Raw genomic sequence first — 27,203 nt, 5'->3', positions numbered from 1 at the left:
GTTTCCTACTCATTGCAAGCCCAACTTAGCCCCACCCCCACTCATCTCTCACTTCCTAAGAGTGGCTTTTATGACCTTTAAGTGCACTGCTACCAAATAGGACAGAAAAACTTCCCTCTCCTCACCGAGCATCCTTCCTGGTAACGACCCTTTCAGATTACCATTAAGAGACAAATTACTAGTGGGCCCATCTCATGAATGCCGAACAGGAGAAAAACATTGGCAGAGCTCACTTTTTTGATGTGGACAAACTGGCGGATATCCATGTCATCATCCCGGTTCTTGACGTCAGGTCGGACTGTCTGAACAACCTGGCAGACCAGGGATACGATGATGTCCCTCCAAGACGTTGACAATGACTCACTATGGAGCAACTGTTGGAGCAGCGCCATCATGTGGTTATGATTAGCTGAACTACAAAAATGTTACAGGAGAGACAAGTTTGCACAGTTAATACTGCCAGAGACAACAGCTCTGAAGATGCAACACAGTCTACAAAGAAATCAGCACATGACTTAATGGCTTACAGGTAAGATCTTCTTGGTCATTTTATTCTTTCAGCATATCTGCACCTTAATGCTTTTGCATATAAAGAAAATCTGTGAATATCTTCAATTAAGATAACCCATTTAAGGGACGTTCAAGAGGGAAGAGATATATGCATACTTGTAGCTGACTCATGATGTTGTACAGCAGAAACTAACACAACACTGTAAAGCAATTATCCTCCAATTAAAAAATTGAAAAATAAATAAAACAAAAAGTCTATGGGTTTGATAAAAAAAATAAATGCCCTATTTAATTCAATTAAATTTTAACACATAAAAAACAACGGGGATAGACAAGCACAACTAGGATGCTCTGCTTTATTAGAAGTTTCACCAGAACAGGCTTCATTTCCTTAGTAATGTTAGCATGTTTGACTTTATAAGGAAGAACTATACAAATGCCTATCAAGTCACTTAAGGTTAGAAAAATGGCGAATTAAAATGAATAAGCTCACTGCCTTACAGCAACCTCTCCATAGCTTGTTTCTCTCCATTCTCCTCCCTCAGCAGCTCCAGGTTGTTATGATGCCAGCCCAAAGGTGTGAAAGGCAGTTCTTTGGATTTTTCCTCAACTCGACGGTTAAATAAGGATTCTAAGTGTAAAATAAGAAATTATATTCATGGTCAAGTTTTATACCATCTACTCAGAGATTTAGAAATCACCAACTTGTCTTTTTAAAATTTTTAAGTTAGCCAATTCAAATTATTGATGTAAAAAAAGCAAGGACATGTTTAAATTCATAGATAAAAAAATTAAGTCTGAGTTAGATCGTCAACATTCTCAACAGCCAAAATCAGAGACAGAAGTGTTAAGAGTAAATTTACATAAGCAACCAGGGCTCTCAAAAAAGTAACTATAAATACGGCTTTTGAAAAGCAAATGAAATGAGATTTGTTTACAGTCTTTTTATTTATTTGGGGATATTAAAAAAGAGAGGTGGTTAATTTTCCCTATAAAATCACAAACTGAACACTGCATTCAACAGATATCAGAATGCAAGGAGAACTTGTGATAGTGTGGGTGCTGAGAAAAGCTCAGCTTTGATTCATCTGAACCAGGATATGACAGTCTAGAAAGTCTACTCATACAATCCTTTCAGTGTTTCTTTTTCAACACTAGAACAAAAAAGGCTTTCTTCTTAATTGGCAAAACTTTTACAAGTCAGACCAAAAAATTAACTGTGAAGAAATCAAAACATGGTAAATAGTAATTTATATAAAATTTTGTAAATGATCAAAACAAAAAAAAATAGGTAATACTAAATGCTTTGCAAAAAAGATGCTCACTAAATAACTTTTGAAACTGTGATTGAATAAATGGAAAGAAAAGAGGTAAAAATTCTCTAGTCTTTTGCCTCTTAAACTGAACAAATGACAAAAAACCTTCAACTAAACAGTCCAGCAGCCTCCAGATAAAGGCAGTGTCCATGACAAGTGAGGTACAAGAACAGCACATTTCAATTATGTAAAACCCTTGGTCTATAAACATCTGGTTGAACCAGACGCTTGAAGGTGAATTTAGAAACACTAAGTTGTGACACTATCTGTCAGCAGCTGCCCTTGCACCAGCTCGCCCTCTTTTATGTGAAACCCTCCCATTATCTGAGGCCTAAGCTGTAGCGTGTTATGGACCAAATAAGTGTGTCTTCACTCCACAGCAAGCTAAGTAGGGATGGGGTTAGGAAAAGTTCGTATTCTTCTGTACTTCCTTTCGTCCCCATGGAAATGATAGGCAGAATTAGTTCTTTATTTCCTTCAGTCCACTTGTTGTCCAAATCCAGAGAGCAAGCAGCATCCTCAATTAGATGTGATCTGCCTGTGGCTTTTTGATAAGCTTGACAATCACTTGATATGTCTATCAATACTTAATACTATATTCGTGATACAAAAAAGCATATTCGTGATATAGAAAAGCCTTTAAATGAATAAAATTCAAAATCTAGGTAAAGACTTTTAAACAATTATTTTTCAGATCAGAGACCTCTCAAACTAAGTCCAAGTTTATATTTTTGGTTCTCAGCAGTTTCAAGGCTACTACCCATATTGAAAAACTGTGTTCCTATGGTACTAAAACAATATAATGCATTGTCAGTACTCACTCAGTGCCAATCAGTATCCTGGGCCCACAGTATATCTCCATGAACAAGAAACATCATCCCATGTATAGCTTTTGATAAAATTACCTTTGATGAAGGCGTCACTTATTGATAGCTGTTGTCCTCCATTGTCAGAAATCAAATACTCTGCATGCCAGGGAGAGAACAGAGAGAGGAGGAAGGAAAGGACAGGCCCATGACTGTAACAGGCTAGCATAATTATACAGAAAACACACCCACACACAAAGTATTACTCACACTAAACCCATCACAGCCAAGTCACAGAAACTTTAGGCTAAAATATCGATTTATAACTTATTCTGCACACTTCATACTAAACTTGATATACTTAATAACTCAACAGAGCCATGAGACAGCAATGACAGATAATCTTTTTAACAGACCATTTTTCCCTTATCAAATCTGAACTGCTTTATGAAAACTGAGGTCTGTCACAGATTTGCATGACAAGCCTAAAAAGTTACACTCTTTTTCTCATCCATAGACATATTATGTAACAAATAATGAGTTCAGATAAAGAACACACTGCATAAAGAAAACATAAGGTGGGATTTTTTGAATTTCAAAATATAAGCTATAAAACAAATACAAAAATGATAATGGAAGAGAATTAAGATATAACTTATCAGGATTGTATTAGTTTTTAATTTGAGTTTTTTTTTTTTTTTTCAACATCTTTAAAAATGTGTTTATTTTTTAAAAAATCAGTTGTGTACAAAAGTGTTTCGTAGTTTTTAATTCTCAAGACAAATACCCAGCCCTCCACCCCTGGCCCACCCTGCTTCAATGGTCTTTCTGGTAACCCACCCATTTTCCCCTTACAGGAAGTTAACAGCTCAGAACAGATCCTCCTATAGAATTTATCATCACTAACAGATTGTTTAGAATAGAGATCTAGAGAAGCTAACAAGCAAGATTCTTTCTCGGTGAGGTTAATGAGTATCCCTATAATGGCAGTAGACTTCCAGCAGACACCACAACAAAGCACCATCAATTGCTGAAAGCTAAAAAATAGATATTATTTTCAATAGTATTCCATTTTCTATTGGAAAAGTCTTTAAATTACATTAAATAAGTCTCTTTCCCCCCAAAGAAATAGTCTAGCTTTTATTACGATGCCTGTAAAAAGTAGGTAACAGCAAGCACACAAGGATCATTTAACAGCACAGTGCAAATGATTTCTGAATCCATTCACCCCCAGGACTTTTTTCTCTTGTCTTATATATGTTTAGAAAAAGAACAGTAAAAGTACAGGTCTAGGGAAAGCATACCCTGTTGGAAATTATTTTTATAATTCTCAATGGTTTGTGATTTGTTAGTTGTAAAGGCTTCAAAAATTATAGTTAAATGTATGTGTAGTTTTATCCCATCTGGGCAGATAATTTGCTACAAGTCACTGATACTCAAATAGTCTTCTGTGATGATCAGGTCTGTTTCCTGAGTGTGTGTCTGACTTTTAAAAGAACAAATAATTAGTTGTGTTAGTATTTCAGTACAGACTGAATGAATAAGTAGCAGTTTGTGATCCAAATAAGTATGCGGTAAGGTATATAAATATTTGAGGAACTTGGTACTAAATTAGATGCCCCATGCTGGCTCCCCCAAATGTTTGGAATTGTGGCTGTGATTTACATAAACACATAATGCATTCAAGTATATATATGTGTGTTTATATTCTGACCATTTTGCTTTTGAGAAGCATCTTCTGTGAAATGAAAGGCTGGGTTTTTTTCTTTTTTGGGGGAAGTGTTTTACATTTGTGATTGCTGACAGTGCATAAAACTATGCAAAATAATTTTAAAGTATGAGAAAGAACTGGCAGATAAAGTACATATTGCTTATTTTTGCAGTACAGAATGCAGCATGTTGTGTTACTGCTGCTTAACAAGTTTATCAGTGTGAAAAGCAATTATTAGCTCTAAGTGTATGCCTGATTTGAGCTTTTAAAACTCTGCAATAGGGGTGTAATAATGTGTCCACGATCCTTGTTAGTAACACAGGAAACAGAAACTTTGTTTTTTTAGTTTTGTTTTAGAGATAGATTTGGGCATGGGACAGTTGGAGCCATGTATACTTTCTTGTACATAGATGGAAACAGTGTTTGGATAGGAAAGAGGAAGCTGTTTACAGTTAACTTTATTTCATGGATTTTTACAAAATAATGTATGACTCACTTTTTACTTGTACGAACCATTGATTTTGAAAATTTGCATTTCCATTCTTTTAGTACTAGTTAAAAATAAATGCTTAACATCAGCTGTTTACTATCACTGGGGAAGAAGTTAACTTGAAATATTTACTGATAAATAGCCTTTTCTTAAAGTGTGACTTTTCTGCCTTGTCTGCATACTATGTCACATGTTCTATTTGCACTGTTGCAATATGGGTGAAAAGTCTTGTGGCATAGGGCTAGGGAAATGTCAGTATCTCACTTGTCCCATTTGTTCTGTTACTGTTCTGTGGGACTGATCTACCCTCATAAACCTGTGATCATCGCCTAAATGTTAAGTTGTGAATGTGTCACCTTTTGCTTGGTTATTTCAACCAGGCATTGAATATATATGTATATGTATATATTCAATGCTGCTGTATATAATCAGATGTGGCACAGTTTATCAGTTTGGTCCTGGGGGTGAATGGATTCAGAAATCATTTGCACTGTGCTGTTAATTTGAGTTTTAATGTTTCAAAAATTCTAACCAAACACTTCCAAATAGTTGCTAAAAGATAACTTCTGAACACACTCTGAATGTGTTCTTTCAAAACTTTTAGAATATTAAATATTATAAGTGAAACTTATTCTTTACTTTCTCATGACCTTTCCTCTAGGTCTGTGACCAAGCACAGCTCAAATGAGGTTCTTTCTACCGTGCAAATTTAACCACAATGCATTTTAAGTCTTTTAAGGTAAAGGTGATCCACAAAATTCTTTTCAAGTAGATCTCATTTATAAACAAAAGGGCTTCAAAAGCCAATACACTCATCCTTCAAAACAAAAAAGCAGAGAGAAAAAAATTTACCAAGTTCAAGTGTGCCATGCCAAATACAATATAATCAAGTACGTGGACCAGTGAAAACAGGTATTATACTTTATTTCTACACCTCCCTCACAGAAATTAATAATGCCAATGCCTGTTTATCCAACTAATATACAGAGGCTTTAGAAGCTTTACTCTTCAGTCTAAAGGATATATATGTACATATATATATATAAAATTTCAGAAGCAATGGATTTTCCCCATTTTATTATGAAAAAACTTTAAACATACAGGAAACCCTATATATCCTCCACCGAGACTGAACAATTGTTAATGACTTGCCATATCTGATTTCTCTGTGCACTTTTTTCCCAGACCATTTGAAGTTACACGTATCATGACATTTTACCACTAATACTTCAGCATGCATCTCTTAAAAAATAAGAGCATTCTTCTCTAGAACCATAATATTTACTAAGAAAACTGACAATTTCTTAATATCATCATATTAGTCCATATTCAGGTTTATCTGTTTCCAAAATGCTTTAATAAATTTTTTCCCCTCAAACCTGGATCCATTAAGGGTCATACATTACATTCTCTTCATTTTCTCTTAATCTAAAGTAGACCTTCTACCTTTTTCTTTCCCCTGATATTGAATTTTGAAAGAATTCAGGCCAAATGTCACATTCTGGATTAGATGGATTGTCTCCTCACGGTGCTGTTTAACTTGCTCTTATATCCCCATGTTTCCCTATAAAATGTGGAGTTAGGTCTAGGGGTTTGAGGAAGTCATGCTTTTCATTTTCTTTTATAGGTACTACCTGCTAACTTTCTAAGAACAGTTCAGAATCCTGCTTCCAACACATAATAAAATATATTTTAACTGCATAACTCTCCATAACAAATAGTGAGAAATTAATCAAACCAGAAGATCACACTGACTCAGTTTTACAAGTTTCTGAAAATGAGTTAGCTTATGTAATACAAAAAAACATGAGCATCTTTTTAAGCATAGATACTTAAACAAATGTTAAAAATTTGTATTTCCTCTGTGTTAAAAGCTAGAGAATGATCCCTAAGAAAAGATTTAACAATTTTAGTAACCATTATTTTTAATGGAAAGATAAGAATCACCCATTCTCATTTGTATTTAAGAGAAATGAACACCAGACGCAGGAGAAATCTACTATTCTTCATTTTCTGAATTAGATCATTCTGATGACTTTATTTTCTGGTAACCAGTGCTTCTCTTAATTACAATGTAGAAAAAAACAATTTATTATGTCTCAACTTCACAAAATAGAAAAAAAAAATTCTTATTATGCTAAAAGCTAACGAGAGAGAAGTGTGAAAGCCAGAAACATTTACTAAGGGGTAAAAGTCCTCAAATTACAGGCTCTCTGAAATCAATACTAAGAAAGAAGGTAATTATTCTGGTACGTGTGTGTATACACATATATGGGCTTCCCTGGTGGCTCAGACAGTAAAGAATCCACCTGCAATGCAGGACACCTGGGTTCAATCTGGAATGTTACTCAGCCATGAAAAAGGAATGCAATCTTGCTATTTGGAAAAAAAAGGTTCACCTAGAGAGTATTATGCTAGGTGTAATAAGTCAGAGAAATACAAATACTGTATGATTTCCCTTATATGTGGAGTCTAAAAACAAAACAAATGAATAAACAAAACAGAAATAGAGTTATAGATACAGAGACCAAACAAGTGGTTGCCAGAGAGGAGGAGAGTGGAAGAAGGGAAGAAATAGGTGAGGGAGATGAAAGGGTACAAACTTACAGTTGCAAAATAACTAAGTCATGGGTATGAAATGTATCATGTGGGGAATATATTCAATAACTGTAGTATCTTTATATGGTGACATTGTACTGAACTGGCAATCATTTCAAAATGTATAGAAAGACGGAATCACTGTTGATCAATTATACTTCAAAAACAAACTCAGAAAAAGAGATAAGATTGGTGGTTACTAGAGGGAGGGCGTTGGGGAAGGGGAACTGGATGAAGGCAGTGAAGAGGTACAAACTTTCAATACCAGGGACGTAATGTATAACACAATAATCAACACAAGTATATATCATATGTGAAAGTTTTTAACAGTAAATTCTACGAGTTCTCACCATAAAGAAAAAATTTTTTTCTATTTCTTTAATCTTGTATCTATGTAAGATGATCGATGTTCACTAAACGTAAGACTGTGATGAAGAACTGAAGTTACTCAGTCGTGTCTGACTCTTTGCGACCCCATGGACTGTTGCCTACAAGGCTCCTCTGTCCATGGAATTTTCCAGGCAAGAGTACTAGAGTGTGTTGCCATTTCCTTCTCCAGGGGATCTTCCCGAGCCAGGGATCGAGCTCGGGTTGCCCACATTGCAGGCAGACACTTTACCGTTTGAGCCATACTGTACATCTTAAAATTATATACTGCTTTTTGTCTATTATATCTCAATAAAACTAGAAGGGGGGAAAAATAACAACAACAACCAGGCACTCTCCATCTCCTCATTATCTTGGATTTCACTTCTTCTTAGCAGTGAGTGTTCTTTCTTATCTTGACAGAAGTTTTAAAAAAAAAAAAGCTTCAGTTAATATTATATCAACTTCCCCAAATAACTGACCTAACTTTTCTTTCTTTGCATCACAATTTTAAAAATCTTTTCCAAGATATCCTTGACATTCCCTGCAGTCTTCAGTATAGTCTAGACTTCTGCTTACCTGCCACTTTTTTGAAAGCACTGACTCCTCTTTTCAGACTGATCCTCATATGAAGGCTAACTCTCACAATTTTTGTAGAAAAAAAAATTTTTTTAAAGGTTGAGGTCAGAAAATTGCCAGTGGAGTTGTGACAGTTTTTCCAACTGTCGGTGCTTCCCCTTTCATTTTCCTTAGAGATGCGATTTGAGGGTGCACTGTCAAAACGTCAACGGGGCCTTCTATTTCATTCTTCTCCTAAGATTATGAAGTTGGGTTTCCTAAAGCAAATGTTTAACTGCGCTCAGCAGCTCACTTTTTGCTATTATGAATTTCATGATGTCAGTTCACTTTCTTCATGATTTCAAAAGCTCCTTAACTTTCCAAGAGATGAAATCATCAAGTCAAAAATGTATTCTATAACTCTACTTGCAGCACAATGAAATTGCCACCAACTACATCCAGGGAATAGATACCTCTATCAAGATAGATCATGCCACCTCTGAACCACATCTGTCATTCATATGACAAAAATCCAAATCCTCCACATGACCACCATCTACAGTTAATTCTCACCCAAGTGCCCAGTCTGCTTCACTTTCCTACTCACCCAATGTTCACCACCATTTTTCCAATTTCTGCTTTGAGGATTCTGATAAAGATGTGTATCATACTCATGTTCAGTGCTAGTCAGGTCTCTCCTTTTCTTAAACCTAAACTGGCTTTTAATTATATCCAACAAAGTAAGCCTCATCATCTTTTTTTTTTTAAAAAGCATTTCTTTTCTGCATCCTGCTATGGTCAATTTTACTAATGGCTTAACCTTATTTTTCCTTTTATACCAAATGTCCTTTGAATTAAGATTTTTGAGTCAGTAGACTAAAACCTCAAATAGAACAGCTAAAAGAATGATTTTTTTTTTTTGTATTAGAGAAGAAAACTTTTTTACAAATACAGCATGTACACAACAAGCATTTTAAGTAATAAAGATGCTTTGGAATGTGTGATGTTCTTCGCCAGTCTAGTTCAAGCACCTGGAAAGGTTTAGTGAAACACTATGCTTCTGGGTCACAGAATAAGTAAAGAGGCTTTAAAATATTAAATGAAAAAAGAGAAATGAATAGAGCAGAACATCCATGTTATAATGCAAAGAAATGCCACCTTGGCAGTTGCACATTATGCTAAGGGAAAAGCAGTCAGATGCTGTTCCCTTTAATGACTAAAGCTTTAAGCTGGGTGTGGTGATACTAAGGGAGGAAATAAGAAATGAAAGGAACTGGAACCAACCAAAAAGAAAAAAAACATATGGAGAAGAGGTGTGGGAAAAATGAGAAAGGGTGGACCAAAACCCACAGCAAATCCCCTCAGCCACGGGGACAGAGGAAGCAAGAAGGACAGGCCGGATGAGATCCACGGCCCAACTCTCCAGCCTGTACTCAGATTCCAGGTGGTGACTCCCTCCTACCTTTTTGGTCAGCAGGGTGAGGGGGCACATGTGGGTACTTGGAGGGCTTCTTGATATGGAAGTTCACGTTGTCCAGCTCCACGTTCAGGCTGATGGAAGCGGCTGAGTCACTGTCCACTGTGGACTGGAAACTGCTGACTGATGTGCGCTTGCTAGGACTGGCAGAGTCTTTTAGTGTTGGGGAGGGGAAAGAAATACAGGGAGAGGAGGGGAGTAAAAACGGGTTTCATCAGGGTATTGGAGGAAAGGAGAAAAATGGTTTTTTTTTTTAATATACAAGCCCAATGTGCAATACCAAAATGGATACAGTATTTTCATGTATTGATACTTCTGTGTAGACTTAATAAAATTTGAACCAGTTAAATATAAAGTGAATTTTTTAAATAAATATATTGGAGGTTCTGCAGAGAGAAGGCCTGATATCATAGCGAAGAGGTGAGAAAGTTGTCTACTGCAATATTATTAGCTCGGAGTTATTTTTAAGCTGCTGCAAACTAAAGACTACAGCGAAATCTGAAAACACCAGTAATTTAATGAAATGGTTTCTTAAGAAAATACTGTATCTAGGACAATGATTGCTATCAGATGTTCTTTACGTTTAGTTGAAGCCATAAAACTTAATAGTAGGATTGTTCCAACTAAATAAAAAAAATACTCTATCATACATACACATTAATGATTCATAAAAACTAAAACGTCAGAAAGTGAAACTCACTAGTCAAATTATCGTCACCTTCTTCAGCTATCTGCTCAGTGTCACTGTCATCAAACTTGATGTCTTTAAACCAGGATGGCTCAGAGTGTCCTTCCACAGAGTTCACCGAGTCACTGTCCGGAGAAGGGGTCTCGGAAAATTCTGTACTCTGAAAAAGTCAAGACAGAATCCAAGCAATTGACCCACAATGGCAACAATGTTGAGGCTGTCACACTACAAATAAATTCTAGCCTAATATTTGTATAAGGCTAACCACTGAATATATTAAATAAGCAAATAAGTAGGAACTTTAAGTTGTAAGCCAGCATTATAACTGGCAATTCCACTCTTACAACTATAATATTCACGAATCAGCAGGCTAAAAGGCAGCATATTATGACCAAACATATTATACAGATTTTATAGTGTTTCATTTCTTTTATTCCTGAGAGTGAAGATGGCTTAGAATTTATCATAACCCTGTGCCAATTCTAGGACAGAACTTGGAAAACTGTTAGATTTTCAGACATAACACCACCAGTCTTTGGGATCATCCATCTTTTCTACCCAATGATTTTCCAACTTTAGTTCACAAAGGTGTTACTGGATATTATTTTATCAAATTAATATAAACAAAAAGTTTATGTTAAAGTTTTTTAAAACTTCTAAGTACGTGATTTCCATGTTCCTAATCAAACTAAAGAAACAGAAAAGAAAAAGAATCTTCACCATTTTATCAGTTATACAATTTAATACTGCTATGGAGTCAAAATCTATTGCAACAGTAACATTAAATTTCTTAATGATTTTATTACATATACTTCCTCTTAATCCTAAAAAAAACAGACATAATAAAATTAAAAACCACTAAGGGTAAATGACACTACAAAGTCAAGCTTAAGAAAAGCTGCACAAACTGAAAAGTTTGGGATTTCAAAGGGTTTTTCATCACAACTACCAACCATGTAAAAATGTTAGAGCTTTCCTCAAATGGCAGGGACAACATACTAGAAAAGTGTATCACTGGGTAACTCAACGACTTTTTATTCCCAATGACGAGGAAGACTTGGTAACGAAGCTCTCTGTATTCTCGTTAGCCGTACCACTGAACACTACCTGCAGCGGCCTGTACAGCGCATACTCATCCCTGAAGAGCTGGTCGTGGTGACTGACACAATCCAGCCAACGTCCATCCACCATTGCCTGTCCAATTGCTATAGCCTGTGCCCTGAATCAAGACCAGAGAAAACAAAAACTTTTAAGAGAATAATTTTACAAGATGAGACACCAACTGAATTTATGTTCTATTCTAATCAGAGTTGGAACTTCAAACAGTCCTTGGATAGGTGAGGGATAAAACAAGAGAGATTTGAAGCTTACTTAAAAGATTTTCTCAAGTACCATAGTAAAGAAGAACCTACAGAGAAGGCAGTCCCAACAAGACCTAATTTCAATTACACAAACATCAACAAGTACTCAAGGCAAGCATCATTAGTTCAGTTCAGTCACTCAGTCATATCCAAGTCTTCGCAACCCCATGGACTGCAGCATGCCAGGCTTCCCTGTCCATCACCAACTCCCAGAGATTACTCTATTCATGTCCATAGAGTCAGTGATGCCATCCAACCATCTCATCTTCTGTTATCCCCTTCTCCTGCCGCCTTCAATCTTTCCCAGAATCAAGGTCTTTTTCAATGAGTCAGTTCTTCACATCAGGTAGCCAAAGTACTGGAGTTTCAGCTTCAGCATCAGTCTTTCCAATGAAAATTCAGGACTGATTTCCTTTAGGATGGACTGGTTGGATCCCCTTGCTGTCCAAGGGACTCTCAAGAGTCTTCTCCAACACCACAGTTTAAAACCATTAATTCTTTGGTGCTCAGCTTTCTTTGTAATTCAACTCTCACATCCACTGATCTTAGCTTTTTCAATGTTGAGTTCTAAGCCAGCTTTTTCACTCTCTTACACCTTCTTCAAGAGGCTCTTTAGCTCCTCTCTGCTTTATGCCATAAGGGTGGTGCCATCTGCATATCTGAAGTTATGGATATTTCTCCCAGCAATCTTGATTCTAGCTTGTGCTTCATCCAGCCCGGCATTTCTCACAATGCACTCTGCATACAAGTTAAATACGGTGACAATATACAGCCTTGACATACTCATTTCCTGATTTGGAACCAGTCTGTTGTTCCACATCCAGTTCTAACTGTGGCTTCTTGACCTGCATACAGAATTCTCAGGAGGCAGGTCAGGTGGTCTGGTATTCCCATCTCTAAGAATTTTCCACAGTTTGTTGTGACCTACACAGTCAAAAGCTTTGGTGTAGTAAACAAAGCAGAAGTAGATGTTTTTCTGGAACTCTCTTGCTTTTTCGATGATTCAACGGATATTGGCAATTTGATCTCTGGTTCCTCTGCCTTTTCTAAATCCAGCTTGAACAGTTCATGTACTGTTGAAGCCTGGCTTGGAGAATTTTGAGCATTACTTTGCTAGCATGTGCTGCTGCTGCTGCTAAGTCGCTTCAGTCATGTCCGACTCTGTACGACCTCATAGACGGCAGCCCACCAGGCTTCCCCGTCCCTGGGATTCTCCAGGCAAGAATACTGGAGTGGATTGCCATTTCTTTCTCCAATGCATGAAAGTGAAAGTGAAGTCGCTCAGTCATGTCTGACTCCTAGCGACCCCATGGACTGTAGCCTACCAGGCTCCTCCGTCCATGGGATTTTCCAGGCAAGAGTACTGGAGTGGGTTGCCATTGCCTTCTCATGAGATGAGTGCAATTGTGCAAGCATACCCCTGTACTTAGTAGAGGAGGATAAAAAAGACTGTTGAGAACAGTATGGCTCCTGTCCTCAAGGAGCTTACAGTCTTTGAGAAGACAATACCAAATATTATAGATGTAGGTATAAAATGTATACACACACACACACATATATATACATGAAATAGACACTAACACATTGGATTTATATGGCATTTTATAATTTATCAAAAAATTTAGTCCATATTATTTCATTTTCACAGCTTCTTCACAGGATCATATTTTCATATTTTTCTCATTGGAGCTGAGAAGTCAAGTCTCAAACAGACTGAATAACTTCACAGAGGGCATAAAGTTAAAAAAAGATACAATCCAAACTGGAAGCCAGAGCTTCACTGTTTACAGCTATTTCTTCTCTTCCACATACTTGTTTCTTCCTATGGGAGGAGGAGTAGCTACTCTAAACAAGCAGAAAAGCCAAGCGACACGCCACCCTGAAAGGCAACAGGACCTGTCTGGTGCTTTCACACAAATGATTTGTGAGGCCAGATAGCACACTCTAGGTGTGGCTAATGGACCCAGTTCTGAAGACAGGTTGAAAGTCCACATTAGGGAGCAGAAACAGGAGAATCCACTGTGGCCTTGCTGCTGCTGCTGCTGCTAAGTTGCTTCAGTCGTGTCCGACTCTGTGCGACCCCATAGATGGCAGCCCACCAGGCTCCCCCGTCCCTGGGATTCTCCAGGCAAGAATACTGGAGTGGGTTGCCATTTCCTTCTCCAATGCATGAAAGTGAAAAGTGAAAAGTGAAAGTGAAGTCGCTCAGTCGTGTCTGACTCTTAGCGACCCCATGGATGGCAGCCCACCAGGCTCCTCCGTCCATGGGATTTTCCAGGCAAGAGTACTGGAGTGGGGTGCCATTGCCTTCTCCGACTTCGGCCTTAGGTTCTAGCTATATTCCCCAATCCTGCTTAACTGCAGAACTGAGTTTTGGGAACTACTGCACATTTCTGCTTTTAATAAATAAGGTAAACTGTGACCCCCATTTGGCTCCTTGCATCTACTGATTACAACACAGAAGGGAGGAGGGTTGAGTAACTAACACCCCAAACACCAAATGCAGAAATCAAACAGCATCCTACTCACAAAGCAAGCTGTTTCCTTTATGACATGTCATTAAAAATAAATTCATAAATTTTTCTTAAGACCCATTACCTTGTAGCAATGTGTCCATTTCGGATTAACCAGTTGACTAACTCCTTTCCTACAATGCAGTTGGGGTGTGTTCTCAGCCAGTAGCGGTGATCCTGAAACTCCATTCCACTGCTGTGATGGCAGATTTTCTTCCATAGGTCTTTTAACTGAACACTGTCCTGAAATCACATTATAAGCAAGCAATTACTCCTGAGAAAGATACTATACACTTTCAGCTTTCTTCCTGTGATTTTTATACTCATGAAAGGAAACTCAATTCAGATTTCTTTGTCAGAGCTAACTTACATGATTTAATAGAAATGACACATGCATGGAGAACAATTTGTACTCAGCTCATCTAATTCCAAACAACTTTTTCTCTTGGGGAAAAACTATCCCAAGTAATTTTTTTCAATATATTATCAGTCTCCTGATTATCTGAAAAGAAAATTTCACATTCCTCTTTGGAGACAGAACGAATAAGAAGGGAATAATCACGCTACTCTAAAGTAACTATTTCTGTAGGTTTCACTTCATCAGATTTTCACCTATACCCAACTTTCATCAGGGAATTACTCCCTGCTCAAGAACACTTCAACACTGCTCAGCATCTACAGGTTCTAATCTAAAACTGACAAAGACTGAATTCACCACCTTCCACCAAGTAGCCCCAAATAACTTTCCATTCTCATTGCCCACAGAATCAAACTTAACATCCCTCCAAACCTCTCCCAAATCATAAACTCTAATTCAGTCCATGGAAAATGCCAGGCTTATTCTCACCTCTATACCTTTCCCCACACTTTAAATAAGATTTTCTTCCTTCACTGCCCACCCAAATCCATTCAATCCTTCAAGATCCAGTGCAAGCCTTTCAGTTTAAAACCTTTCCCGACTTCTCCACTACTAGCGCTCTATTTTTTTTACTACTAAAGTATTACTTCTTTTACTATCACGGACCTGCTCATTGACCTCATTTTTACTTTCTGAATTATAAACCTGAGGAGTGAAACCATATCTTCCATTTCTTTGAGTCACTCTTATGATTGAACACAGTAGTTTACAGAGATAAATTCAATAAACTGATTACCACCTACTTAAACATATAATATTAAATGTCTAAAAAGTATTCCACATGTATGAGAAACATATCCCAAAGTTTAAGCAGCAATCTGGGATATAACTCAAAGTTAAGCTCTAGAATTACAGAGGTACCTGAATTCTGATCTTCATAGTGGTCAAGAAAATATTAATGCAGCATATGAGCATGGGCTGCTTGACCAATTTCAGGTGAGCCTAATAAAAACTTAAGCAAATTAGTTCCTCTAATTAATATGCTAACTGGCTATTTCAATTTCATTTGCCTTTAAAAAAAAAAATCAATGAGACGAAACATTCTTCATGCTCAAAACTTGCAACGGCTCAAAGATATTGGACTGGTACCAGAAGAATTTTGCGTTCATCCTCAGTGGTCTCTGTCCGAACATACGTTCGGTTAGCCTGGGGACTGACAGACGTCTCGTATGATGGTACCATTGGAGACGCAGATCGATCCAGTGACAGATTAGTAATGCTGGCTGATCTGGAAATTGAAAACAGAAAGTGAAAACACAGTTGTAAATTTTTCATCGACAGAGAGAATTACAGTGAAAGTTCATTTTTAAATAAATGCTTACTTGCCAATGTTAGGGGCACTTTTAAAAGTAGTTATGATGGTTATGTATGACACTATTACTGGGAAAGCTGGAAGAAGAGTATCCAGGAATTCTCTGCACTATTATTTCCAACTTCTATGTTAGCCTGTAATTATTTCAAGTTAAGTTTAAAAGGAAGTCATTATGAGAGGACTGTAAGAAAAAATTATATTTGTAGTGCATATAGCAGTAATATCCCAAACGAAATAGGTACAAACACTCCTTAAAATGATGAAAATCAGGGTGTTTTCTTTTTGAACTGATGAATATAAAGCATCAGTCCAAATGTAGCTATCTCTGCATTCCTACACATACCAAAAGGAATACTGTAATTTGTCCCATCTTTTAAAACACTATCTTGACTTTGCATTCCTCTGCTGCATTCCCCTGCTTCAGTACAACAAAACTCATCTCCAATTCTTCTTTCACTCTCTCTAGAATCCTGAACAACCCACTGAAACTGCCTATACCAATATTTATTGTTCACAGTCAAGTTTTCACTCCTCATTTGACAGAGCAGCAGGATAACTCCCTCTTCTTTGAAATACTTTCTTCTCTTGGCTACTAAGACAACCTACTCTCCTTATCACTCATCTCTCCTTCCCAGTCTCCTTTTCTGGTTCCCCTTCAATTCCCCAATCTTGGTCCTCGGTCCTTACTTCCTCACTTTCCACACTTACTCTCTTGATGTTCTCAGACAGGTTCATAGTTTTAAATATGATTCACATGATAACACCACGCAAGTTTATGTCTCTGACTTGAATCCCTGTCCTGAACTCTAGATTTATACATCCAACTATTTGATATCTCAGTTGGATGTCTAGAGGTGTATCAAATTCAACATGTCTAAAACTAAACTTTTCCTCCTTGTCTTCTCCATATCAATAAATGGCAACTCTGTCTTTTCAACTGCTCAGGCAGGAACAAGCAAGAATGTCCTCTCTTAACATTTATTTTCAGAATCATACTGGGAGCATAAGCTAATGCAATAAGAAAATATAATAAAGGAATACAGAATGGGAAAAAAGAATTAAAACTTTCTCTCCTCACAGATGACCATCTATGTAAAAACCTGAAAAGATCAACCAAAAGACTCCCAAAATTATAACAAGGTTGCAAGATGCAATATTAATATACAAAAGTCAGTCACTTTCCTATACCAGCAATGAACAAATGAAATTAAAAATTAAAACACATTACCATTTACATCAGCATTCCCCAAAACGAAATACTCAAGTATAAATCTAAATATGTACAAGATCTGAAAGAAGAAAACTACAAAACTTTGATGAAAGATATCAAGGAACTAAGTATATGGAGAAAAAGTCATTGTTCATGGATAAGAAAACTCAATATTGTCATGATATTAGTACTTCTCAACCTGATCTATGGATTCAATCAATCTCAGTCAAAATGCTAGCAAGCTGTTCTGTGGATAATGAAAAACTGATTCTAAGGTTTATGTGTTGAGGCAAAAGGCCCAAAATAGCCAGCGTAATCTGGAAGGAACAGAGGAGTGACACATCCAACTTAAAGACTTACCATAAAGCTACAGTAACAAAGACAATGTGGTATTAGTGAAAGACAGACAAACACCATCAGTGGAACAAAATACAGAGCCCAGAAACAGATCCACATGACACAGTCACTAATCTCTGATGAAGGAGCAAAGGCAGTTTAATGGAGCAAAAATACTCTTTTCAAGAAATGGTGCTAGAACAACTGGACCTCCACATGCAAAAAAATATTAACCTAGACACAGACTTTTTAGACCTAGACCATCACAAAAAATTAACTCAAAATGAATCACAGATCTAAATGTAAAATGCAAAGCCAACTCCTGGAAAATAACATGGTAGAAAATCCAGATGGCCTTGGGTACTGAGATGACTTTTTAGATACAATACCAAAGCATCATCCATGAAAAAACTGATAGGCTAACTTCATTAAAATTAAAAATGATGAGCATAAATATGTCTTTTATGCTCTGCAAAAGACAACATCAAGAATTAGAAGACAAGCCACAGACTGGGAAAAAACAACTGCAAAAAATTTCTTTGACAAAGGGCAGTTACCAAAACATACAAAGAACTCCAAAAACTCAACAATAAGAAAACAACTCAGTTAAAAAGCAGGGCAAAGACCTAGACAGACACCTCACCAAAGAAAGTATACAGACAGCAAGGATGGGAGCATATGAAAACATGTTCAGCATCACATGTCATAAGGGAATCCCACATTAAAACAATGAGTCAGCATTATACACCTATCAGAATGGTTGAAATCCAGAATACAGATGACATCAACTACTGGCAAGGATAGGGAACAACACAACTCCCATTCATTGTTGGTACAGCTACTGTGGAAAGCAGTTTCTTACAAAACTAAACATACTCTTAACTGTAGGATCCAGTAATCACACTCCTTAGTATTTATCCAAATGAATGAAAAATATATCCCCACTAAAACTTGCATATACATGTTTATAGAAACCTTATTCATCGTTGCCAAAACATGGACACAACCAAGATGTCCTTCAGTAGGTGAGTGGATAAATAAACTGCTGTAGTTCCAAACAATGGACTATTCTCCAATGCTAAAAAGAAATGAGCTATTAAGCCAAAAAAAACCACGGAAGAAACTAAAATGCATATTGCCAAGTGAAAGAAATCAATCTGGAAAGGCTATATACTGTATGATTCCAACTATGTAACATTCTGGAAAAGGCAAAACGATGAAGACAATAAAAAGGTGTGTGGCTGCCATGGGTTGGGGGGAGTAAGGGATCAGTAAGTAGAGCACAGAGGATTTTTTAAAACACTGAAACTATTCTGATCTCTACTTTAGTGGTGAATATATTTCATTACGTATTTGTTCAAACCCATAGAATATACAACACCAAAAACAAACTACAGACTTGAGTAAAAATGATGTCATTGTAGGTTCATCAACTTTAACAACATATCACTCTAGTGTGGGATGTTTGTTTATAACGAGAGACATTATGGGGAGGGGCTATATGGAAACTCTCTGCAAGTTCCAATCAATTCTGCTGTGAACCTACATTGCTCCACAAAATGAAGTTTATAAGCTTTTTTTTAAGTAAAAGATGATGATATCTGCAACTTACTCTCAAACAGTCCAGAAAAAACAAAAAGTAAATGGGCAAAATGTAAATTAGTGAATCTTAATGAAGAATGTATGAAAACTTATTCCACTCTATTTCTTGCAACTCTTTTGCAAGTATAAAATTTTCTCAAAATAAATAAAAAATGAAGCTCTACAACAGCTTCCCGCTCACTGATTAAATGCCAAATCCTTACAATGAACAGAAACAGGTTTTACTCCTGGTACACAGGGCTCCCAGTTACTCCCTGCCCGGCATGTTTCCTCTGGGGAACTTAGCTGTTCCCTCTCTGCTTGGTAAACTGCTCTATAAAATGTCCGCATGGTTTACTCCCCCACATCCTCAAGTCTTTGCTCAGACATCACCCTCTCTGTGAGGTCTTCACTGAGCACACTCTTTAAAATTCCATCCTCCTCCCCTATTCCTTACGCTTTTGTGTGCTTTAAACTTTTGATTCACTGCTGCTGCTAAGTCGAGTCAGTCGTCAGTCGTGTCCAACTCTGTGTGACCCCAGAGACAGCAGCCCACCATGCTCCTCCATACCTGGGATTCTCCAGGCAAGAATACTGGAGTGGGTTGCTATTTCCTTCTCCAGTGCATGAAAGTCAAAAGTGAAAGTGAAGTCGCTCAGTCCTGTCCGACCCTTCTCGACCCCATGGACTGTAGCCAACCAGGCTCCTTCGTCCACAGGATTCTCCAGGCAAGAGTACTGGAGTGGGGTGCCACTGCCCCCTCCCAACATAAACCTGTTCCTGCATTATTCCATATTTACAGATTTCAACCTTACCCCAGCCCAGGTATCTCATAAACTTAAGCTCCCAAACATTAATGAAGTGTATAAAGCTAACTGAGGACAGTACCCTGTACAGAGTAGGCACTCTGATTTGGATGAAGCGATGCAAACTCATTCTTACTAGAAAGACAACTAGAATCACATTAGCAAATGAGGTGCACCTCACAAGGGACAGCACATTAATAACTGTATTTACTGCTGTACTACAAATACCTAATTTGCAGGCACTTATTAAGCACTTGCTGAAAGAATAAACTGAATGTATGATAAACCATGGTGAGTCAGATGCCTATTCCTTTGGGTTTATAACAACTTACTCACCAATTAACTTCGTAATAACTGAAAGTGTTTTCAGGGGGAGGTGTGGATGTTAGTAAAATTCTAGCAGGTTGAAAAGGAAATGAGCAGTTACAGAATAATTATAAGCAACTATTTCAAGGAATTTGGCTAAGAAAATATATTGAGAATATAGAAAACTGTAGGCAAAACACAAAGGAAGGGGGTTTGTTTCTTTTTAATAGGTAAGACCTGAGTTTGTTTAAATGCAGATAGTAAGGAGTCAGCAGAGAGAAGTGGAATATAAGGAACATTAATAGTGTGACTAATAAGAATGATCTCTGTTCGTTTCCAAGGCAAACGATTCAATATCACGATAATCCAACTCTACGCCCCGACCAGTAACGCTGAAGAAGTTGAACAGTTCTATGAAGACCTACAAGACCTTGTAGAACTAACACCCAAAAAAGATGTCCTTTTCATTATAGGGGACTGGAATGCAAAAGTAGGAAGTCAACAAACACCTGGAGTAACAGGAAAATTTGGCCTTGGTGTACGGAATGAAGCAGCGCAAAGGCTAATAAGAGTTTTGCCAAGAGAACGCACTGGTCATAGCAAACACCCTCTTCCAACAACACAAGAGAAGACTCTACACATGGACATCACCAGATGGTCAACACCAAAATCAGATTAATTATATTCTTTGCAGCCAAAGATGGAGAAACTCTATACAGTCAGCAAAAACAAGACTGGAAGCTAATTGTGGCTCAGATTATGAACTCCTTATTGCCAAATTCAGACTGAAACTGAAGAAAGTGGGGAAAACCACTAGACCATTCAGGTATGACCTAAATCAAATCCCTTATGATTATACAGTGGAAGTGAGAAATAGATTTAAGGGATTAGATCTGATAAGAGTGCCTGATGAACTATGGACTGAGGTTCGTGACATTGTACAGGAGACAGGGATCAAGACCATCCCCATGGAAAAGAAATGTAAAAAAGAAAAATGGCTGTCTGGGGAGGCCTTACAAATAGCTGTGAAAAGGAGAGAAGCAAAAAGCAAAGGAGAAAAGGAAAGATATAAGCATCTGAATGCAGAGTTCCAAAGAATAGCAAAGAGAGATAAGAAAGCCTTCCTCAGTGATCCATTCAAAGAAATAGAGGAAAATAACACAATGGGAAAGACTAGGGATCTCTTCAAGAAAATCAGAGATACCAAGGGAACATTTCATGCAAAGATGGGCTCAATAAAGGACAGAAATAGTAGGGACCTAACAGAAGCAGAAGATATTAAGAAGAGGTGGCAAGAGTATACAGAAGAGCTGTACAAAAAAGATCTTCACGACCAATATAATCACGATGGTGTGATCACTCACCTAGAGCCAGACATCCTGGAATATGAAGTCAAGTTGGCCTTAGGAAACATCACTACGAACAAAGCTAGGGGAGGTGACGGAATACCAGTTGAGCTATTTCAAATCCTGAAAAATGATGCTGTGAAAGTGTTGCACTCAATATGCCAGCACATTTGGAAAACTCAGCAGTGGCCACTGGACTGGAAAAGGTCAGTTTTCATTCCAATCCCAAAGAAAGGAAATGCCAAAGAATGTTCAAACTACCGCACAATTGCACTCATCTCACATGCTAGTAAAGTAATGCTTAAAATTCTCCAAGCCAGGCTTTAGCATTACATGAACCGTGAACTTCCAGATGTTCAAGCTAGATTGAGAAAAGGCAGAGGAACCAGAGATCAAATTGCCAACATCCTCTGGATCATGGAAAAAGCAAGAGAGTTCCAGAAAAACATCTATATCTGCTTTATTGACTATGCCAAAGCCTTTGACTGTGTGGATCACAATAAACTGTGGAAAATTCTTTAAGACATGGGAATACCAGAACACCTGACCTGCCTCTTGAGAAATGTGTATGCAGGTCAGGAAGCAACAGTTAGAACTGGACATGGAACAACAGACTGGTTCCAAATAGGAAAAGGAGTACATCAAGGCTGTATATTGTCACCCTACTTATTTAACTTCTATGCAGAGTACATCATGAGAAACGCTGGGCTGGAGGAAGCACAAGATGGAATCAAGATTGCTGGGAGAAATATCAATAACCTCAGATATGCAGATGACACCACCCTTATGGCAGAAAGTGAAGAGGAACTAAAAAGCCTCTTGATGAAAGTGAAAGAGGAGAATGAAAAAGTTGTCTTAAAGCTCAACATTCAGAAAAGTAAGATCATGGCATCCGGTCCCATTATTTCATGACAAATAGTTGGGGAAACAGTGGGTGACTTTATTTTTCTGGGCTCCAAAATCACTGCAGATGGTTATTGCAGCCATGAAATTAAAAGATGCTTACTCCTTGGAAGAAAAGTTATGACCAACCTTGAAAGCATATTAAAAAGCAGAGACATTACTTTGTCAATAAAGGTCTGTCTAGTCAAGGCTATGGTTTTTCCAGTAGTCATGTATGGATGTGAGAGTGGGACCATGAAGAAAGCTGAGCGCCAAAGAACTGATGCTTCTGAACTGTGGTGTTGGAGAAGACCCTTGAGAGTCCCTTGGACTGCAAGGAGATCCAACCAGTCCATCTTAAAGGAGATCAGTCCTGGGTGTTCATTGGAAGGACTGATGTTGAAGTTGAAACTCCAATACTTTGGCCACCTGATGCGAAGAGCTGACTCACTGGAAAAGACCCTGATGCTGGGAAAGATTGAGAGCAGGAGGAGAAGGGGACGACAGAGGATGAGATGGTTAGATGGCATCACCGACTTGATGGACACAGGTTTGGGTGGACTCCGGGAGTTGGTGATGGACAGGGAGGCCTGGCATGCTGCAGTTCATGGGGTCGCAAAGAGTCGGACACGACTGAGCGACTGAACTGAACTGAATACAAAAGAATAAGGGATGACAAGCAGAATACAAATGGAGAAGCAAGGTGAAGAGGAAAGAATGAGCTCCAAATGTAATCGTTGGTAACTGATGCTAAGACTTGGTGTCGTCCCCTTCTGTCATCTCCCCTTTTTGCTCTGTAGCTGAAAGTGAAGTCATCTGCTAATGTCAGAAGAAAGTAGGGTTGAAGACAGCAGAAAAGAGTAGAAAAGGGCCACTGTGAGAATGCAAGTGACAGCTGACTAGCTAAAAGGAAACAAAAGTTTAATTCGGCTTTTAGAGCTAAGAAAATGTACAAAAATCAATCCTATCCATTTTATGTTTGTTCTTCTCAATACTGTAAAAAAGAAAAAATAGACATAACAGGCACAGAACACAGCGTTTTCATTTGGCAGTTCACCTATTTCGAGCAGGAGATTTCCCAGCATCCTCTTGAACAGATACAAGTCTTGTTGAAAGAGCAGTGTTTGAGGAGTCTGGATGAATTAAACTAGAAAGAAAATAGGAATATACTGAGATGATTTGAGAATTACAGGCAAATCCAATTTCAATAGAGTGCTATAACATTTAAAAGCAGGTTGTTTTCTGCAATAATGAGCTCATGGGTCATTATTTTCTTCTTTCAGTTGAGGTAGAAATAGGATAAATTTTGTCTTCGGGATAACAATACCAAAAGATCAATAGAGGAAATTTATTAAGTGAGTGTGTATGTGTGTGCACATGCATGCATGCTCAGTCATGTGTGACTCTTTGAGACCCTACGGACTACAGCCCACCAGGCTCCTCTGTCCATGAAATTTTCCAGGCAAGAATACTGGAGTGGGTTGCCACTTCCTACTCCCAAGAATCTTCCCGATCCAGGGGTCAAACTTTCGTCTCTTGCATCTTCTGCATTACAGGTGGATTCTTTTATCACCACACCACCTTGGAAGCCCAGAATCTTTGCAACCCCCTGGGCTGTAGCCCACCAGGCTCCTCTGTCCATGGAATTTCCCAGGCAAGAATACTGGAGTGGGTTGCCATTTGCTCTTAAAGGGGATTTTCCCAACCCAAGGATCAAGCCCACATCTCCTGCATCTCCTGCATTGCAAGCAGATATATTCTTTGCTGTTGAGCCACAGGGAAGCCCTAGTTATTAAGTGTAACAGGTGGCAATAAAACAATAAAACTGGCTGAATGAGTGACTTATAGAACTCTTCACATCACATATACAAAACAGAAGTACTCTGGGGTAGAAATCCTGAGCTCAAATATTTTATTCTTAGTCCCCATAACTTAGTGGAATAGCACTGCAGATACATAAGTGACTGTACCTTTGCCAGGCAAAATCATCCTCTAAAAATATGTTGCGGCTGGCTTTTCTACTCCCCACAGGTGTACGGGGTTCATTTGGATCAAGTACAGACACAGAGGAAGCAGAGTCTGAAAGAGCATTCAAGTCTTCACCAATGGAATTACTGTCTGTGGAATGAGCATAACTTAAGGCTATTTTTCTACAGTATGTACAGGCTCGGAGGTCCCCTAGGAAGAAAAAAAAAAAAAGAAGAAAACTTATTAGATGATAACTAACCTATCTACTTACCAGAACTATTAAACCCTTGGCTTAATAGTTAATCTAATAATGGGGAACCATCTTCAAGTAAAGACTACCAAACAAGACCTTTTTTTAAAAGTGAAGTAACTTTGTTAGCTCTGTTATATATTTTAAAACCGAAGAGGTTGGGAGGGAGGTTTAAGAGGGAGGGGATATATGTCTACATATAACTGATTCACTTCATTGTACAGCAGGAACTAACATAACATTTTAAAACTGTACTCCAATTAAAAAAAAGAAAGAAAAGCAACAGGAAGAGCAAATATGTGGGTAAATAAGAATTTACCATATAAAATAATAAAAAAATTTTTTAATAAAAACCAAAATTATGATAACTCCATCCAGCTACCCAAATTACTGCAAATATTTATAATAACTTAAGAAAATATGATTCAATGGACTAGAAAACTCCGCTACAAGAGTATTCTTCAAGGTTCTAGAAGTGAAGTAAGGGAATCTATGAAAGACAGAGGTTCAAGGAAAAAAATTTTAGTTGAATACATAAACCAACACAAATAGAAGAAACACTTTTTACCTCGGTAACAAGGAAGGAGGAAAATGTTTAGTTCTTTATGTGAAGTCATAAAGATTGACCTCCACAAGGGGGCACAGTTTCAAAAACTGTTTAAAAACAAACAAAACTGGCATACAAACAATAAGAAATATGGGTCGGGGGAGCTATAAAGGAAATTCTCATGGTAAAAGTTAGGATGGAAATGAAATATTCTTGGGAAGACAATAAGGTTATTTAATAATTTTAAGTGTTTTTGTTTTTTTTTTCTGGAAGCAGTCCTACCCAAATATAAGTTTCATTTCTACCCTGTTCTTCTGCAACAATTTTTTGTGTGATTCTATAACATTTTAGCATACTAAAAAAGGAGGTAAGATAATTAAACTTTACTAATAACATGTTACATAACAATTCTACCTTCTTTTTACCATTAACATTAGAAAACTGAAGTGACATGGAACAAAAGACTTCTAGAAGTCAACTGTACTGTGTTTTTACCATAATTACTACAAAGGACAATGTATGGTCTTATTTTTTAAGAACTATTTTATAGTACTCCATTTTATTAAATTATGCATGTATTTTAAGCAAAATTAAGTATCACTTGTTGGGTTACTCATTTCTAACACAATTCAACAGACGAATCTAAAGAAAAATGTCTCCAATCATGAACCACCACCAACCCCAAACCTCTTCCCCCCACCAAAAAAAACTGAACTCTAGCCCAGGATAAATGAGAGTGGAGGACATACCACCACTAGCTGACCAAGGTTGAATTTCAGAAAAGAGATAAAATTACTTCCTGCAGAAAAGTATTTAAGTTGCCACAACAAAGGCTTGGTTCTTACACTGTAAAGAAAATCTCCCTTAATCAGTCAGCTATTACAATGAAAATGATCAGGTAAATTAAGGGAGCCAAGCTTGACCAGAAAAGTTCTCATTTCATGGAGAATCCTCACCAGCAAGGGCCTATAGAGCAGTAAAAAAAAAAAAAAAAATTACATGAGGTGTTGAAAAGGCTGACAAGACACAGCCCCTCAGTTCATTGGAGACAACAGACACATACAATTCAAAAGTTGTAAGGCAGACACAAAGACAACACTGCTACTACCATTAACAATAATAACATCCGCTGATCTGTTTCTAGGTGCCTAAGTATTCTAGGTATTCAGGGTCACAACCTATGTTTGTGTTCAGAATCTATTATCCCAACTGCAATGGTCAACTTTATGTGTCACCTTGGCAAGACTGATGAGTCGGTCCAACAATAGTCCAGCTGTTGCTGTGAAGGTTTTTTTTTTTTTAAGATGTGATTCACATTTACAATCTGTGACTTTAAGTAGTTACCCTCCATAATGTGGATGCATCTCATCCAATAATTTGAAGGCCTGTGGAATGCTCTAAAGGAAGGGATCCAAAGGCTTAGAGAGTCTGCTATGAGCTGATTTACCAGGTAAGATCTGCTCACTTGCCCCAGGAGGACCCAGGGCACGTACCTTTCACTATTACTATGAGAAAAAAAGATCTGTGAGGGGAGCACCAGCATCCCCTGTAGAGTTTTGTAGTCACCTCTCTCTGTGGGAATTATCATTGAACTATTGGTGCTGAACTGGAAAACCTAAATGCACTGGGACCACTGGATCCCAGGTTGGCAGGGGCAGAGTGGTGGCATTTAATCTCAAAAGACAAGGTTAGCATGAACGGACATCAGAGTCAAAGCGGTAACCAGAATAGTATAACACATATAGAGATCTGTGACACCTCTGACCAGGGTGTTCCTAAAGCAAATGGGCAGTCTTCTAAATCCTTACTGGATTTGTATAAGAAAAAGCGTTCTAGATCAAGACAAC

At 37.7% G+C, this 27,203-nt stretch overlaps 1 protein-coding gene and 1 long non-coding RNA gene across 14 annotated transcripts in view; one reads left to right on the top strand and one right to left on the bottom strand.

Moving 5' to 3' along the window:
* PIKFYVE (phosphoinositide kinase, FYVE-type zinc finger containing) overlaps positions 1 to 27,203 on the bottom strand; it is an 84,545-nt gene that overhangs the window by 43,656 nt on the left and 13,686 nt on the right. For 9 of the 13 annotated variants that reach the window (XM_070771058.1, XM_070771047.1, XM_070771052.1 and 6 more), the window contains 10 exons: positions 24,562 to 24,769; positions 23,649 to 23,738; positions 15,902 to 16,040; positions 14,480 to 14,637; positions 11,628 to 11,739; positions 10,533 to 10,680; positions 9,818 to 9,985; positions 2,732 to 2,791; positions 1,012 to 1,141; positions 234 to 414 (listed from right to left, as the gene is read on the bottom strand). In XM_070771058.1, coding sequence (XP_070627159.1) covers positions 234 to 414; positions 1,012 to 1,141; positions 2,732 to 2,791; positions 9,818 to 9,985; positions 10,533 to 10,680; positions 11,628 to 11,739; positions 14,480 to 14,637; positions 15,902 to 16,040; positions 23,649 to 23,738; positions 24,562 to 24,769 — 1,394 coding nt within the window. The other 4 variants (XM_019976092.2, XM_070771076.1, XM_070771079.1 and 1 more) reach the window with 3 other exon arrangements.
* LOC139177128 (uncharacterized) lies at positions 398 to 26,354 on the top strand. The gene is made up of 2 exons (XR_011561604.1): positions 398 to 529; positions 20,705 to 26,354. It is a non-coding gene; the product is annotated as an uncharacterized lncRNA (long non-coding RNA).

The sequence above is a fragment of the Bos indicus genome, chromosome 2 (genome assembly GCF_029378745.1).
Source record: "Bos indicus isolate NIAB-ARS_2022 breed Sahiwal x Tharparkar chromosome 2, NIAB-ARS_B.indTharparkar_mat_pri_1.0, whole genome shotgun sequence".
NCBI lineage: Eukaryota > Metazoa > Chordata > Mammalia > Artiodactyla > Bovidae > Bos > Bos indicus.
This window is presented reverse-complemented; position numbering and strand designations above follow the sequence as displayed.